The sequence below is a fragment of the Nyctereutes procyonoides genome, unplaced genomic scaffold (assembly GCF_905146905.1).
Source record: "Nyctereutes procyonoides isolate TBG_1078 unplaced genomic scaffold, NYPRO_anot_genome, whole genome shotgun sequence".
Lineage (NCBI taxonomy): Eukaryota > Metazoa > Chordata > Mammalia > Carnivora > Canidae > Nyctereutes > Nyctereutes procyonoides.
Window position 1 is genome coordinate 9,234,305 of NW_026575139.1, and position 16,478 is coordinate 9,250,782.

The following is a 16,478-nucleotide window of genomic DNA, read 5'->3' on the forward strand; positions in this document are numbered from 1 at the left end:
TGTCAAAAGAAGTCAAGGTTCTTTTGGATTTATGTGCTTTCAACATCCACTGAATTGTACCTTGGGGTACTCATTGTCAAAACAATGAGTTTAGTATCATTGTTGTAATTCGCCTTATATTCTAGAAGACATTTGCCAATTCTTATCATCAAACTATTTACTATGAGTCTTTTTCACTTCTGATTGGTAAGTGGCAATTACCAATTGTCCTTCTCTAAAAGGACAGAGGAAAAAAGAAATGGTCTTTTTGGTATTTTTTAAACATTTTACTGAAGTATAACACACTCAACTGTACAAATTATAAGTGCACACAGCTCAATGAATTTTCCCAAAATGAACATACCTACATAACCAGCTTCCAGATCCAGAAACAAAATATTACCAAAACTCAGAGGAGTCCTTTATCCCAAAAAAACAGAACAAGTAGGCAAGAACATCAATAAACATACCAAGTTCTGAGCAAATGTAGCATAACTGACACATATAAAACACTACATTCAGAGCACCTGGCTGGCTCAGTTGGTGGAGCATGCGACTTTTGATTTCAGGGTCATGAGTTCAAGCCCTATATTAGCTATGGAGCCTACTTAAAATTTAAGAACAAAGAAATAACAACAAAAAGAAAAACTCCTCTATACTCAACAACTTGGAGAACATGCATGCATTTTGATTGCACGTGTAAAGAAAAACAGGAAGAAAATAGACGATAGATTAAAAAGTCTTCCACACAGAACTGGTCTGCATAAAAAAGAACCAAATGGAATCTCTAACACTGAAAACATGTAAAATTGAAAAATAAAGTGTCATTAAGTGAGCTCACAAGTAGTGTTATCTATTTTGTCCACCTTTTCCTCTATTTTGATCATATTAATCAGAGTTGTCTTAAAGTCCTTATCTGCTAACTCCAAAACCAGGATCATCTGTAGGTCTTTTTCTATTACCTGATTTTTGTCTTGGGTTTAGGTCATTTGAGTCCTAAAAATTTTTAGAGCCTGCTTATGTTCTACAACCTCTATCACTAGGAATCCTGAACTTCGATCTTTGTCTCAGAAGGTTGCTAAAGCAATGTGATCGTTTTTCAGAAGATTTCCACATAACTGTTTAATCTTACCATACAATTCTCCATGAAGAGATAGAACATATAAAGAAGAAATAAATGGGAATTTGAGAACTGAAAAATACAGCACTGGGAATAAAAACACTGAATAAGCTTGGCAGCTGAAATGGAGAGGACAGGAAAGAGTCAGTGACACTGAAGACAGATCAACAGAGATTATTCACTCTGAATAACAAAGTTTAAGGAAAAAAAAGACAAGAACAAAATCTCATGGACCTGTGGGGCAATATCAAAAGATCTAACATCAAAGACCCAGAAGTAGGAGTGAATACATATTTACTTATTTTTTTAAAAGATTTATTTATTTATTTGAGAGAGAGAGGGAGAGAGAGCTCATGTGCAGGTTAGGGGAGAAGCAGAGGGACAGAATCTTCAAGTAGACTTGTTGCTGCATGAGGAGTCCAACACAGAGCTCAATTTTACAACCCTGAGATCATGACCTGAGCTGAAATCAAGAGTTGGATGCTCAACCAACTGAGCCACCTAAGCACCCTGAAGAGTAAACATAAGTTTAAATAAATAATGGCTCAAACCTTTCCAAATTTGGGAAATAATACACACTTATAGATTGAGGAAGCTACACAAATCCCAAAACAGATAAATTTGAAGTCAATTATGCCTAAACACATCAAAAGCAAACTGCTAAAAACAAAGGAGAAAAGGAAAAAACCTTTAAAGTAGCCAGAGAAAAGCCACAATACACGCAACAATAATCTGAATTAGAGCTAATATTTTATCAGATGCTCTGGAGACAAGAACACATATATAAAGTACAGAAAGAAAAAGGCTATCAACCCCGAATTCCATATCTAGTGAAAATATCCTTCAGGGACAAAGGGAGATAACAAAATATTTCAGATTAGGGAAAACTAAGGAAATATGTCACAAAATACCTACACCCCAAGAACAACTAAAGATAGTTCTTCAGGCTAAAGGAAAAAAATAACAGAGGGACTTTTGGATCCTCAGTAATGAATGAGAGTACTAGAAATGGTAAAAATAAGAAAGTAAACACAGAAGTTCACTCTCTTAAATGCTTCAAAGGTATATATTACAACTTAGAGCAAAGTTTAGACCCAGTGGTCATGAGATAACTGACTCATGGGGTTTTCAACACAAATATAATTCACATAAAAATTTTAACATAAAGAAAGGGTAGAGATCTGCATCATTATTAAATGAAGTGGTATAACATTAATAATAAGTTGACTTTGAAAAGTTAAGTATATTGTAAACTCTAGAGAAACCACCAAAAAAATAATTCCAAGAGAGAAAGAGAAAAAGAGAAAGAAGGGGAAAGAGAGATAGAACAACCACTAAGGGAAGAATCAAACAAGGGTTATCACCATGGGTCTGTTATACATTAGAAGAAGAATATAAGAATATAAACAACTTTATGGCAACAAATTTGACAGCTTAAATGATATAGAGAATTTTGGGTGTGGGAAGCAACATCATCAAATTTAAAAAAGAAGAAATAGAAAGTCTGAAGAGTTTTATATCTATTAAAGTAGTTGAATCAATTATCAAAATCCTTTCCAATCCTTGATTGTTTCACCAGTGAATTCTATCAAACACTCAAGGAAAAAAATAAGACCAATTTTATACAAATTCCATCAGAAAACAGAGGAAGTGGTTAATACTACACATTTCATTTATAAGGCCAGAATAATTCTACTATCAAATTTAAAAGACCCAAAATGACAAAAAAGGAAATTATATACCAATTTCACTATGAATATAGATGAATATTAAAAATTAGCCAAGAATCCAACAAAATAGGAAAGAACACCATATCACTAGGTGGAGTTCATCCCTAAAATATATGATTGATTTAGCATCGAAAAAATCAATGTAATTCAATGTTTTAACAGGATGAAGTAGAAAAAACAAGTATCATTTCTAAATATGCAGAAAGAACATTTGACAAAAACCAATAAACATTCATAAAAACTCTTAGTAGACTAGGAATATGAGGGAACTTCCACAATTTGATAAAGGACATCCACATAAAACCTCTTGGTAACATCATACTTAATGGTGAAAAATTAGATATTTCTCCCTAAAATCAGAAAAATGACAAGGATGACTGCTTCCATTACTTTTATTCAACTGGAAGTGGTTTATTATATGAGATGTCCTAGACCCTGCAACTAGACATAAGAAATAAAAGGCATAAACACTTAATTAGAGAGAAGGAATCTTGCTACACTTGAAGAAGTTGTAATGGCTCATGTATAAAATCCTATTAAATCTAAAAAACAACTCTAGAACAAATATAAGACTAATTTACAAAAATCAACAGTAATTGACAGCAACAAAATTCTAGAAAGTGAAATTAAAAATTATAATTCCATTTATAATGCCAAAGAAGATAATATACCTAGAAATAAATCTAACGAAAGACTTCCTTAAATTCACACTTAACAATTACCAAAATTACATAGAAAAAAAGTAAAGATTAAATGAATGGAATGGGTAGACAATGTTCATGGACTAGAAAATTCATTGTTAAGATGGCAATTATTCGAAATGATCTATAGATCAATCCTAATTAACACAACCCTAACAAAAATTCTAGCAGGCTTTCTATGTAAATGGACAACTGATTCTAAACTTTCTATCAAAATGCAAACAGCCTAGATTGGCCAAAGCAATTAAAAAGAACTAAGTTGAAAAATTTAACTTACCTGATTTCAAGAATTACTATAATGTTATGGCTATACAGTTTAGAATTACCAAAAGTATAAATATATAAATCAGTGGAACAGAATAGGGAGTTAAGAAATAAACACATGCATATATGGACAATCGGTTTTTTTTTTTTTTTTAAGGTGCTAAGGCAATTCAATAAGGGAAATTTTTAACAAATGATGCTAGAGTAACTGAATATTTAGATGGGAAAAATATATAAAACTGAACAGAATTATACATATAATTCATACATAACACGTAAAACCTAAAACTAAAATTTCCACAAGAAAACATTGGAAAAATTCTTGGTAGCTTTGGGATAGACAAAGGATTCTTGTAACAAACAAGCATAAACAATAAGAGAAAATACTGATTAAGTTGACCTCATCAAAATTAAAAACTACTCTTCAAAAAACAGCATTAAGTAAATGAAAGATAAGCCATAGACTCCAAGAAAACACTCATAAAATGTATATCTGACGAATAGTATTGAGAGTGTATAAAGAACTCTTACATCTCAAGAATTGAAGATAACCCATTTTAAAATCTGAAAACAGACTTTATCAAATAAGAGATAAGGATGGTCAATAAACAAACAAAAAGACATCCAATCTCATTAGGCATCAGAGATACACAATTTGAAAGCACAATGAGACACGATTACATAACCACCCTATCAAGCTGAGGGGTATGGGGTAACTGAAGCCATCCACCAAGTAGATGGATATGTAAAATGGCAGTTTTTGTTTGTTTTTAAGCCAAACATGTCCTACCATATGATCTAGCCATTCCATTCTTAAGTATTTCCCCAAAAGAAACAAAAATATATGTCCATCCAAAGACTTCTTCATAAATGGTCATAGCAGCTTTATTTCTAACATCTCCAAACTAAATGTAACCCAAGTGCTCATTAAGGGGTGGGTAAATACTGTGGTATGTCTATAATATGGAATACTACTCAGAAATAAAAAGTAATGACCTATCAATATATACAACAGCATGGATGAATGTCAAAACAATTATTGTGGTGAGAAGAAGCATGAACAGAAAATGTTACATATGAATAAATTTATATAAATTCTAGTTGCAAGCTAATTTAGTGACAGAAACTAGATTAGCGGTCCTTAGGGACCAGAGTAGAAGATATGGATTATAAAGGGGCTCAAAGAAACTTCTGAGGGAATGAAAATGTTTGGCATTTTAATTGTGGCAATGGTTTCATGGATTACCTATATGTCAATATTCATCAAATTGTACACTTTAAATATATGCAGTTTTTTTTAAAGCTTTTATTTATTTATTTATTCATGATAGACACACAGAGAGAGAGAGAGAGAGAGAGGTAGAGACACAGGCAGAGGGAGAAGAAGGCTCCACGCAGGGAGCCCGACGCGGGACCCGATCCCGGGACTCCAACATCACACCCTGGGCTGAAGGCAGGTGCTAAACTGCTGAGCCACCCAGGGATCCCCAATATATGCAGTTTAATTGTATGCCAATTATATGCTTCAGTAAAGTAGTTGTTTTTTTAAAGACTCTCAAATGTAGTTTTCCTACAATTGTTTATGTAGTTCATAAAAGATTTCAAAAGATCAGGACTCTTCTTTAGTCATTTAGAGAGAAAAACTGAAGTGTGAAATTGAAGGAAATTACTTATTAGGTTCCATAACAAAGCACAGCTCATAGTGGTCAGAAATAAGTATGTGTGTGTGCGCATGTGAAAACAACGTACCATTTCCATAAGAAGTAGTTCTTCTCTTTCTTTCTCTTGATCCAACAAATCTTTTTCATAAAACTTTTTCTGAAACTAAGTTTAAAGTTTAAAATGAAATTATGAAACATTATGATGAGTTTCTGCCAATTTTAAGATATTCTTTCAGGCTAAGGTAAAGTGTATACTTACCGCATCCATTGACATTTCCATTCTGTCCAGCTCTAACACAGTCTGCAAGCAAAGTTGTGAAAATTATTCAGCAGTAATTAAATTAAACCAACCAATCATTTCTCGGAAAGATTCCTCTCCAAGAGGGAGGTACAAAGAGAAGACTTCTCTACTCTGTGGAAGACTAAATTAGAAAATCTCTGAGGTTCTTTCCAATTTTGCACTGTATTTTTAATTAGTCTCCTAATGCCAGGATCCATTTACACTTGTAAAAGACTTTGACCTTAATATGAGCAAGTCTCAAGGGACACTGAACACACAAAACACGTGTAAATTAACAAACTTCTAATAACTCCCAGGCCCACTCTTCTCTGAATTTTAGAATACAAGATAATTTTTGAATTTTTGAAAATTTTAGCTAACTATATAATAAAGCAAACTCTCATTTGGCTGAAAATCCTTAGTTCCTTTCTGCAGAAACTTTTGACCATTATGACATTCTAACCATAAAGAAAGACTTTGCCCTAAAAGTATTTCTCAACTTACTATTTCTCTTTCAGAACACGTTAGTCCAAAACAAACTGTTCAACCAAACAATGGTCTATCTAACCCAGGATTCTGACTGTGACAGAGGACAATACTTCTCTCCAGGAGTAACTCTCATGGCCTAAATAAAGTACATTCGTATATTCTTATGCCCAAAGATAACCATTACAAATGCAGTATTTATTTGAAGCCTATTTTTATGCCGAAATTTGTGAAAATATTACAATTTATGCCATGAAATATCCCTTTTAAATAAAATTACTTCCCATCTTAAAAAACTGACTAGCATAAGCCATGCCATTTTTATACTGAAGTCAGAGGTTCCCATGCCAAGACTTGTTTGATAAACATCATACTATAGAACTTTCATGGGATTGATCTGACTTCCTCACATGACATATACTTAAAGAGCTCTAGTCCAGAATAATCTATTGTACATTAATAATCCATTAATTACATCATTTTTGTCCCTACTTAAAGGGTTAGTTTATATATGTTTTGGGTTAATAAATTCTTTCAGAAAAGTAACTAAGCCTCGTATGTTTATTATTTTAAAACTTAACTATTGCCTAAACTTCTGTAATTAAATGGTAAGGACAGAAATATCTGGTAGAATCAAATACATGTAATACACACATATTATATATGTTTTTAGATGTAGCTGCATGTCAAGACTCTGGGTATTTCTGTTTAGTTTAGTTGGTAAAAGAGGAATTCATATTTCAGTAAAACAAGAGTATACTAATTATACTACGTTGTCAAATCACTTTATTAAAAAGTTCCTTGTGTGACATCTGGTAATGATCTCTAGAAACCAAAGGGGGAAAAAAATCAAAGGATTCTTTTTTTCCTCATCACTGATGCTAAGTTAAAGACATTAATAAATTAATTCCTCTCATTACAAATCAGAAAGCTGAAGTTCACATTCAGATTCATAGAAGTACCACTATTAATTTGACTTAATAAGTTACACATTTTAAGCAAGAAGTTTTTGAAGACTATAAAGTATTTTCAGGTTTGACTTCAATAACCTGAACTTTTCCTGTTTTAGTTTCTAATATTTCCAAACAATACATATAAAATCCAATGTAAAACAAAACAAACAACAAACCTATAAGACACAATGTCACATTACTGAAAAAGAAATGTACTCAGGGTAAGAGATCTATATTCTGGCTCCAGCTCTGCCACTTGATAATGAGATCTCAAGCAGACATTTACTACCTTTAGGCCTAGAGCTTTTGCAAAATCAAAGAGATCATGAAGGCCCTTCCAGGGCTAATTTCCATGAAGTGTGACTTTCCTAATTTTACCAACAAAGTTTTCCTGGATTATAATCCCTTATAAATCAAGTCTGGTGGATGAAGTATTTGGTTGAACAGTATCTACTGAAGTGCCTCAAATGTGCCAGCTTCCCTCTCATGGTGCTTGTCTTACTAGTAATGGAAGTTGAATGTCTGAGTGCCCCTTGGTAGGAACTTTACTAGCTGTAGCACCCATCAGCCAAGTCAGTTACTGATACTCCTCCTCTAGCAACGATATGAATATTTTAACATATTGCTATCCTGTCAAGCTAAAAGAGGGAAGCCATGATTGACACTATCTACATGCAAGACACACAGATGTGGTGGTAAGAGTGATACTTACTCTTTTCACAATAGCCAGAACATCCTTATCTTTTTCTTGACAGAGGAGTTTTCTTACACACATTTCTAACTGCTGCAGTAGATGCTTATCTGCAGGGATCTTCAGGGTAGATTTCACTTTGGGTAACAAGTAGCAAAGTTTCATTCTACAATAAATTAAACAGTATTTGCTTTTGAATACATTTAATAACTAAAAAATAATAGTAACATGAAATTGAGAGAAAATTCAAACTCTGGATAGCCTGGGAGTTTTTTTTTTTTTTTTTTATCATGTCGCAAATGTTTATGGAGTGTCTGTGATGAGTCAAGCACTCATTGTGGGTGCAGAAATACAACTGAATAAAACCAACAATTTCTCTGCTCTCAGGGAGCTTACACTGTAGTATGGGGCAGGGAAGAAAGAATAAGGAAATCAGTAAAATGTCCATCAGATAGTACTAAGGGCTGTGGAGAAAAATAAAGCAGGAAAAGATGAGACAGTACCAGAGAGGCATTACGTTTTTAAAACACGTGGTCACAGAGGGTTTCAGCAAAGGTTTCATTGAAAAGAGAATATTTAAGCAAAGACTTAAAGAAAATTAGGAAGTAATGTGACCATCTGGAGAGGAACATGACAGGCAGGGGCCTGCAGTATGTGCAAATGCTCTACAGGGGGAGCTTGCCTAGGGTATTACTCCAAATCGGCAAATTGGCCCAAACTGTCAACAGGAGGCCAGCTCCTGCAGGGCCTTGTAGACCACTGCTTGAAGACTGGCTTTTCCTTTGAGCACCATAGGAAGTCACGGAGAATTTTGCATCAAGGAATGAAGTGATCCGACTTAACAGGCAGGAAGGACCATCTGACTACTGAGGCTAAGAGAGAGGAGACTGTAGGTGCTTGGGGATGGAAGGGAAACAATAGGGAGGCTCTGGCAGTAATTCAGGCAGGAGATGGTGGCTGCCTGAATTACAGTGCTAGCAGTCAGGTGGGGAGAAGCAGTTGGACTCAGTATATTTTGCAAGCAGCAGGATGTGCTGAGGGACTGCAGTGGGTTGGCAGAAAAGAGGTTAAGGTTTTGACCTGAGTGGGTGCTAAGGTGCGATGGTCATTTGCTCAGAGGGAGAACACTGCAGAAGGAGCAAGGGTGTGTATGGGTGCAGGAGATGAGGATTTACTTTGGGACAGACTGAGTCTGAGGCACCTGTTGGACATGCCATGGAAATGCTAGGGGGGCAGCTAGCTCAACGTGGCTCCCGTCCAGGAGGGATATCCATATAGTCAGGAATCTTTAGCACACAGATGATATGCAAGTCATGAGACTGGACAGATCACCAAGGCTGTAGGTGCAGTTCAAGAAAAGATAAAAGGACAGAGTCTAGGTGCCATCCCAGTCTATACCAGATGGATAAGGAAGCAACATGCAGGCTGAAGAATGCCAAAGAGGGGAGAAGCAATCCAGGGAAGTACAGAAAGCTTCCTAGGAAGAAGCAGTACAAAAAAAATTATCTGCTTTGCTAAGCTACTACTCTACCACTCTGCCAGGGCTGGCTTTAAAGAGGGATGCTAGGTGGTTGCCTATGTTTTAGCTGCTGTATCAATTCATTCATCTTAGTGCTCTCCAAATACTATTTTTTTTTTTTTTACTCCTATGCCAATTTGAGACAACCAAGTCCCATTCCCAGAGTTTCCAGGACACCTTGTCAGCTAAGCTCACAGTTGAGGATTCTTCATAAAAAAATAAAAAATAATAAAAAAAAACTTTGCTTTTTATTCAAGCAAAAAGGCTAAATAGGCTCTTCCTCCAGAATTTTCAGCTCTGTTCATAGCAATAATGGTCTTAAACTCACTCAGAGCTCACCACGGATCCTGGTGATGCTTTCTTTAAATTAAGAGGCCCCAGTTGCCCCAAAGAGAATTTTTTGCATTTCTGGCAAAGGGGAAGGTTCCTTTGGAATACCAATGGTCTTTCCAGGCTTCATATTGTCTATAATCAGTGAATTCAAATTTTTAACATTCACTTAAGAAAAAACAGAAACAACAGACTATTATGCATACTTCATTCTTCGTAACTCAAGGTAGGTCTAGAAAACATATTCAACAGAAGGTATAGAAGAAGAAGCCACAGCGGTGATTTATCTCTGTGAGACTCCTGGACCCGTGAGATTATAAAGATTTTAAGATTAGATATCACATCTTTCTGGTATGCTAACTTTGTTATATACATTATCTCAGGTATTTATTCCTCAGAACACCCTATGAATTGGGTAATTAAAGAAATTAGTCCACGGAGAGATTATGTAACTTGCCCAAAGACCACAGCTAGTATATAGCTGGAAATCAGGCCAGGTGGTATAGCTCCAGAAACCCTCCTTCTAACTGCATGATCCCACCACTCTTGCCTGTGATGGCTTTCATTCTAAATAACATCTCTACAGAGTTGGGCAAATGCTTTGTATCCAAAAGCCAATTAGAATACGGTGTTGCTGAATCCATTTGTTTGGCTGGCAGCTGCCCAGGTAGAAGACTGAAACTTGGGTGGCTCAAAGGTTGAGTGTCTGCCTTTGGCTCAGGTCGTGGTCCCAGAGTCCTTGGATTGAGTACCACATTAGGCTTCCCATGGGGAGCCTGCTTCTCCCTCTGCCTGTGTCTCTGCCTCTCTCTGTGTCTCTCATGAATAAATAAATAAAATCTTAAAAAAAAAGAAGAAGACTGAAACCAGGACAAATTGCTATGCAATGATCTCTTACCCTCCAAAAATAACCAATATTTATGGAGCAATGTTCAATTAATCTTCATTTGATTTTTGAATTGTCAGGTTGCTATCTCTTAGGGTCAATGCTATGCATTTATTCATATTGACCAGGGTAGAGATGATTTCATTTCCTTTCAAATAATCTTTGTCAACTGCTTGATAAATGATAATTCATCACACCGGGAGCTGATTTTCTAGAGTCACAACTTCAATTTGCAAAATATTAACAACATAGTTAGATGTAAAAATACTGAAGCCAATGCAGTAGCATTTTCTGTATTTTCTTACACTAAAAATACGAAACAAAATCCAATCCTGATTGCCTCTAAAAATGGACAGAACTTGGCCAAGCCAACTTTATCTTCTTTAGTCTCAGAAAATCCATAAATTAGGAATATCTACTCAACCTTCTCCTGACACCAATGTATGTATTTATCCAAGTGGCAGGAGAAGCCTGCCAGTCTGGCTTTGACTACTACTCTCTCAACCCAATAAACAAGATTATGCCTCCAAGTCCTATTGAGGTTCATGAATTAAGACTACCAGGAATTTCAAAGTGTAAGTACATTATAGTAGATCAGAAGATGAATTATAGTAGATAAACTTAAACGTACAATATTTTCAAGTATTTCTTTGGATTAGTAGCATACCTTACATTTGCCACCGGATCATGTGTCAGTTCAATAGCAGGTAGAAAGAAATATTTACAGAAAAATGATTTGGAAAAGATCTCTATAATAAATTCACAGGTATCCAAAAATCGAAGTCTATTCCAATAACTTTTTCCTTGGCCCAGTTCTAGAAACAACAACAAAAAAGATAAGTTTAATCTTTCCTACATGAAATTATATGTGACAAATACAAATCAAAACCACAATGAGATACCACCTCACACCAGTGAGAATGGGGAAAATTAACAAGGCAGGAAACCACAAATGTTGGAGAGGATGTGGAGAAAAGGGAACCCTCCTGTATTGTTGGTGGGAATGTGAACTGGTGCAGCCACTCTGGAAAACTGTGTGGAGGTTCCTCAAAGAGTTAAAAATAGACCTGCCCTACGACCCAGCAATTGCACTGCTGGGGATTTACCCCAAAGATACAGATGCATTGAAACGCCGGGACACCTGCATCCCAATGTTTCTAGCAGCCATGTCCACAATAGCCAAACTGTGGAAGGAGCCTCAGTGTCCATCAAAAGATGAATGGATAAAGAAGCTGTGGTCTATGTATACAATGGAATATTCCTCAGCCATTAGAAATGACAAATACCCACCATTTGCTTTCGACGTGGATGGAACTGAAGGGTATTATGCTGAGTAAAATAAGTCAATCAGAGAAGAACAAACATATGGTCTCATTCATTTGGGGAATATAAAAAATAGTGAAAGGGAATAAAGGGGAAGGGGAGAAAACGAGTGGGAAATATCAAGGAGGGATACAGAACATGAGAGACTCCTAACTCTGGGAAATGAACTAGGGGTGGTGGAAGGGGAGGTGGGCAGGGGGTGGGGGTGATTGGGTGACAGGCACTGAGGGGGGCACCTGATGGGATGAACACTAGGTGTTATTCTGTTGGCAAATTGAAAACCAATAAAAAATAAATTAAAAATATATATATATACATTATTTTAATTTCTCAAGTGTAGAAACTCACTAAAGAAGGCCCAGAGTAAATATTTCTCCCATTCAATCACAGACCGATCCTGTCATTTAAATTTCTAAAGCAAAAAAAAATAAATAACCTACAAAACTCAAATACAAACACCCTCTAGATATTTATCAACATCACGGCAAAATGATACATAATGTTGGCCCAAGATAACTAAGGCCAGTTTACTTTCTGCTTTTCCAAATGAAAGGCAATGATTACTTACGTTCAATTAATTTCTGAATGACCTCATGTCTCTGTTCTTGTTTACGATTATAACGTAGAAAAATGCATAGAGTTCGTGAAGCTGCCTTTTGGACAGGTAAGACATTCTTAAAGAAACAGGTAGGAAAGACAATTAGGCCAATCTTATAGCATAGTTTTGCTCCACAGATCAATTTTCAGTTTTGGCTAAAAGTAAGAGCAATTTTGTCTGCCTCTCAAATCACCGAGGAAGTGTCTTCCTAATTCAGTGTGAATATCACTCAGGCAGATCAACTAATGCATCACATTACAAAGTTAATTTAGTTTGGCACAGTCATTTCCAAATCATCCAGATCTGATTTATAGTTGACTCTCCTTTCTCTGCCACTTCATCGTTAAGTGGCATTCTCCCCAAAAACATCTCAGCCATCCATTCTCTTAGCCATTCCCTGGACCTTGTCATTCATTTATTCAACAAATATTGCAAGAACATGCCCTGCCTCAGACCTAATGTGCCACAAAAATGTGCCACTTCTAAATTGAAATCTAGAAATTATATGATCAAGTGTACCCTTCAATCCTTCCGCTTGCTTCTGCCTCTTCGACCATTCATCGAGATCCCTGGCCTATATCACAGATAAAATTTAGAATCCAAGGGACACCATGTCAGTGACTCTGACTAATGTTCTATAATCCTTTGTCTTCTGACTTTCCATCTTATCACTGGGCAGAATTCGTCAACTGTAAATGAATTCAATCATCTATCTTTACTGGGTTCAAATTATATATTAGAAAAAAAATCTCTCAACCAGTAAAAAATTCATATTCACCACCTTGGCTTACATATAAATACTATCATATTTAATATTCAAAGATTCAGAGTATTATAGTGGGGATCCTTGAGATTCAAGTAGAATAAAACTTTACACTGCGGGGAGTAGCCTACTACCTCCTCTCATGTTTTATACAAGCTCTTTTTCTCTAGAGTACTATTCTGTGTGGTATTTTTGATGTGTTAAACGTAAAAGGAGAGTATTCCCTATGAATTAGAACAGAAAATTTAAGAAAGGTACATAAAGAGAAGCACCACTGGAATTTTAAAAATGAATTTTAGATAAATGAACTGAATAAAAACATGTTACTCTCTCCTTCAATTTGTGTATACTAATAGAATTTCAAACACATCACTACTAGTCATATAAAAAAAATATATATTTTTTACCTCACAATATAACATAAGCTATCTTTTGGGCCAGAAATCAAAGATGAAGGTAATCGTATCAAAAACATGTCAGGGCCTGCCTGAGTAAATTGTGACAATCTGAGTACACAAACAATGACTGCATTTGATTAAAACAATATCTAATATTAGAGAATGAGCCTGAAAGGGAGACAAAACCAAAACAAAACTCCGTTGTCACCATTGGGAGTGGTTACTGCACCAGCTCCTCGCTCTAAAAACTGACAGCACGAGGAAAAAAACTAAGGATTACATGAGGAAATATATTTCAGTGTAATCAAATTACCCAAATGGATAAAGAAGAGCATCTCTTCATGGAAGAATGTCATGAAAAATGTAGAAGTGATAGAATTTTTAAAAATCACTCTTCTGCAAGTTCTAATGAAAACAGATTCAGGAAGGATCACCAGTGGTTGCCTAATGAGTGTTAAGGTTGATGGGAAAATGGTGTTCAGAGTGTTCCAACCATCAGCTTCAGGGTACAGTGTACCTTGCAAGAAAAAAACATAATTTTGCACCAGGCTGATAAAGCTGTCCCCACCTGGACACTCTGAGCTCACTGACAGAGAAACACATGTCTGGATAGGATGCAATATAAAATATAAAGTGGTGTCCAAGAAGTATTCTCACCAAAAATGTGTAACCTAAAATTCAGCGAGCTTTAGGTTAATTTTCTATTAGATCTAATTTCCCATTTACAAGAAATATTGAGAATAGGTGAACCATGAAGCAGCACTCTGACAGAGAATCAGAATACTCTACAGGACAACAAAGTCTCTTCCACAATTCAATGTCATGAAAAAGTGGCGAAAGGGAGAAGCGGGAGCCTGTTCTGAATTAAAAGACAATTAAGAGTTGTAACAGCCAAAGGCAATGTAGATCCTATATGGATATGCATTGGATCCTATATGGAATAAAACAATTATAAAATATACTTAGGGGGCCAATGTGGACTGCATAGATATGAAACAACATTGAAGAATAATTGTCTGCTTTGTAAAATGCAATGGCTATATTGTGATTATATAGGAGGATGTCCTTTGTTAGAGATGAACACTGAAATGTTCAGAGGTAAAATATAATGATACCTAGAATTTAAAATTCCTCAGCACAATGAAACAGAAAAAGTGGATATAGCAAAATGTTAATAACTATTCAGTCTAGCTGAGTTCTACATGGGGGTTCATCATTTTCTCTGCCTTTCTGTATCTTTACAATTTTTTTATAACAAAAGTAGAAAAAAAATCATTACTCAAAACCTTCCAACGATTTTCCATGTTTCAGAGAATACAAGCTTGATTCCATGTCAAGGCCCTGAAAGTGCACTGTGCTGCGGGCCCCACCACCCCCTGCCTCATCTCTCTGCCACTCACCACACCAGCTTCCTTGCTCCTCACGCAACACTATTCCCTTTGCCCAGGCCACCTGTCCTTCAGACATCCATACGGTAACTCCTTTACTTGGTTCAAACCTGTGCATGAAGTGTACTTGATCAGAGAGGACTCCTTCCTGACCACTATCTCTCCACAAGAGCATCCTACTACCCACTGTCACGTTCCTCATTCTCTACCCTGCTTTACTGTTCTTCACTGTTGTTCTTCCCTGACATACTATCTACATATGTTGGTTTACTGTCTGTCTCCAGTGAAATTTCAGATTCCAGGATAATATTTCCTTTGTCTCTTTTAGGTACCCTGGATATAGTGCTTGGCACATAGTAAGCACTCAATAAATTTTGCTGAATGAATGCATGAGTCTTCTAGCCATTAAGTATGGAATGGAAAATATAAATCTTTCTTTTCTCCAGAGAATACTGAAGCAGAATAAAGTATCCTCTTTGACCATGGAAAACATGCTATAATAACCATGTATCTCCTTTTAAGTGTGGAATCACTGTCTTGTAAAAGAAGGTAAAACAAATCTCTTAGGCTTGCAAGTACTTTGTTCATACTCTATGTTGTAAATCATTTCTTTCTTGATAAGTTAAAAATATGGCATAATCATGTCTTCTTAGCTTTGTAAGTACAGCATGCCTACTAAATCATCAGGCTGAGATAAACAATTAAGATCAAACTTCATAGCACTTACTAGCAGCTGTTAATATATTCCCTGACTCTGTTTTATTATCTATCCTGCCACCACCCCTTCAGAACACAAGCTCTGTTAAGAGCAGGAGTCTGTCTTATTCACTCCTATATCCCTAAGTCCTGAAACAGTGCCTGACACATAGCAGACATTCAAATAGGTCATTTCTGAGTAAAATAATCCATCAATTCTGCTCAATTTTATGTGAAATTTCCTATGTGGTACACTCATGCACTGTCCTCCAATAAGGGAGTCATTGTTGTCAAAATCATTAAGACTGTTATACCTATAATGTAAGCCTATAATGTAACCTTAGTCTTCTAGGCCTTGCTTTGATGAATGAAATTAACTTGTAGAAGTGTTAGCTCATGAAATGTAGGCCTATTTTTTTTTTACTTAAGTTGTAAATGACACCAATAATGTTATTTTTTATTTCTTTTTCATCTTTGAAGCGAAATCTGATTTTGGGTTTCTGAGATGTCTATTAGATTTCATTACCTCCCTCTTATTTAGAACAATGAGAATATAAAGTGATTTTTAACAGCTTCTAAAACATACACATTACATAGAACTTTTTTATATTTCAAAAAATGATAAGGGGGCACCTGGGTGGCTCAGTGGGTCAAGCGTCTGCCTTTAGCTCAGGTCCTGGGATCAAGCCTAGAATCAGGCTCCCTGCTCAGT

At 35.8% G+C, this 16,478-nt stretch overlaps 1 protein-coding gene across 6 annotated transcripts in view; it reads right to left on the bottom strand.

Annotated features, from left to right (window-relative positions):
• Positions 1 to 16,478, bottom strand: part of PPP4R4 (protein phosphatase 4 regulatory subunit 4) — a 105,287-nt gene that overhangs the window by 17,701 nt on the left and 71,108 nt on the right. For 5 of the 6 annotated variants that reach the window (XM_055304520.1, XM_055304517.1, XM_055304522.1 and 2 more), the window contains 5 exons: positions 12,492 to 12,597; positions 11,268 to 11,415; positions 7,887 to 8,031; positions 5,715 to 5,756; positions 5,544 to 5,618 (listed from right to left, as the gene is read on the bottom strand). In XM_055304520.1, coding sequence (XP_055160495.1) covers positions 5,544 to 5,618; positions 5,715 to 5,756; positions 7,887 to 8,031; positions 11,268 to 11,415; positions 12,492 to 12,597 — 516 coding nt within the window. The remainder of the gene's footprint in view (positions 1 to 5,543; positions 5,619 to 5,714; positions 5,757 to 7,886; positions 8,032 to 11,267; positions 11,416 to 12,491; positions 12,598 to 16,478) is intronic. The other variant, XM_055304519.1, reaches the window with a different exon arrangement.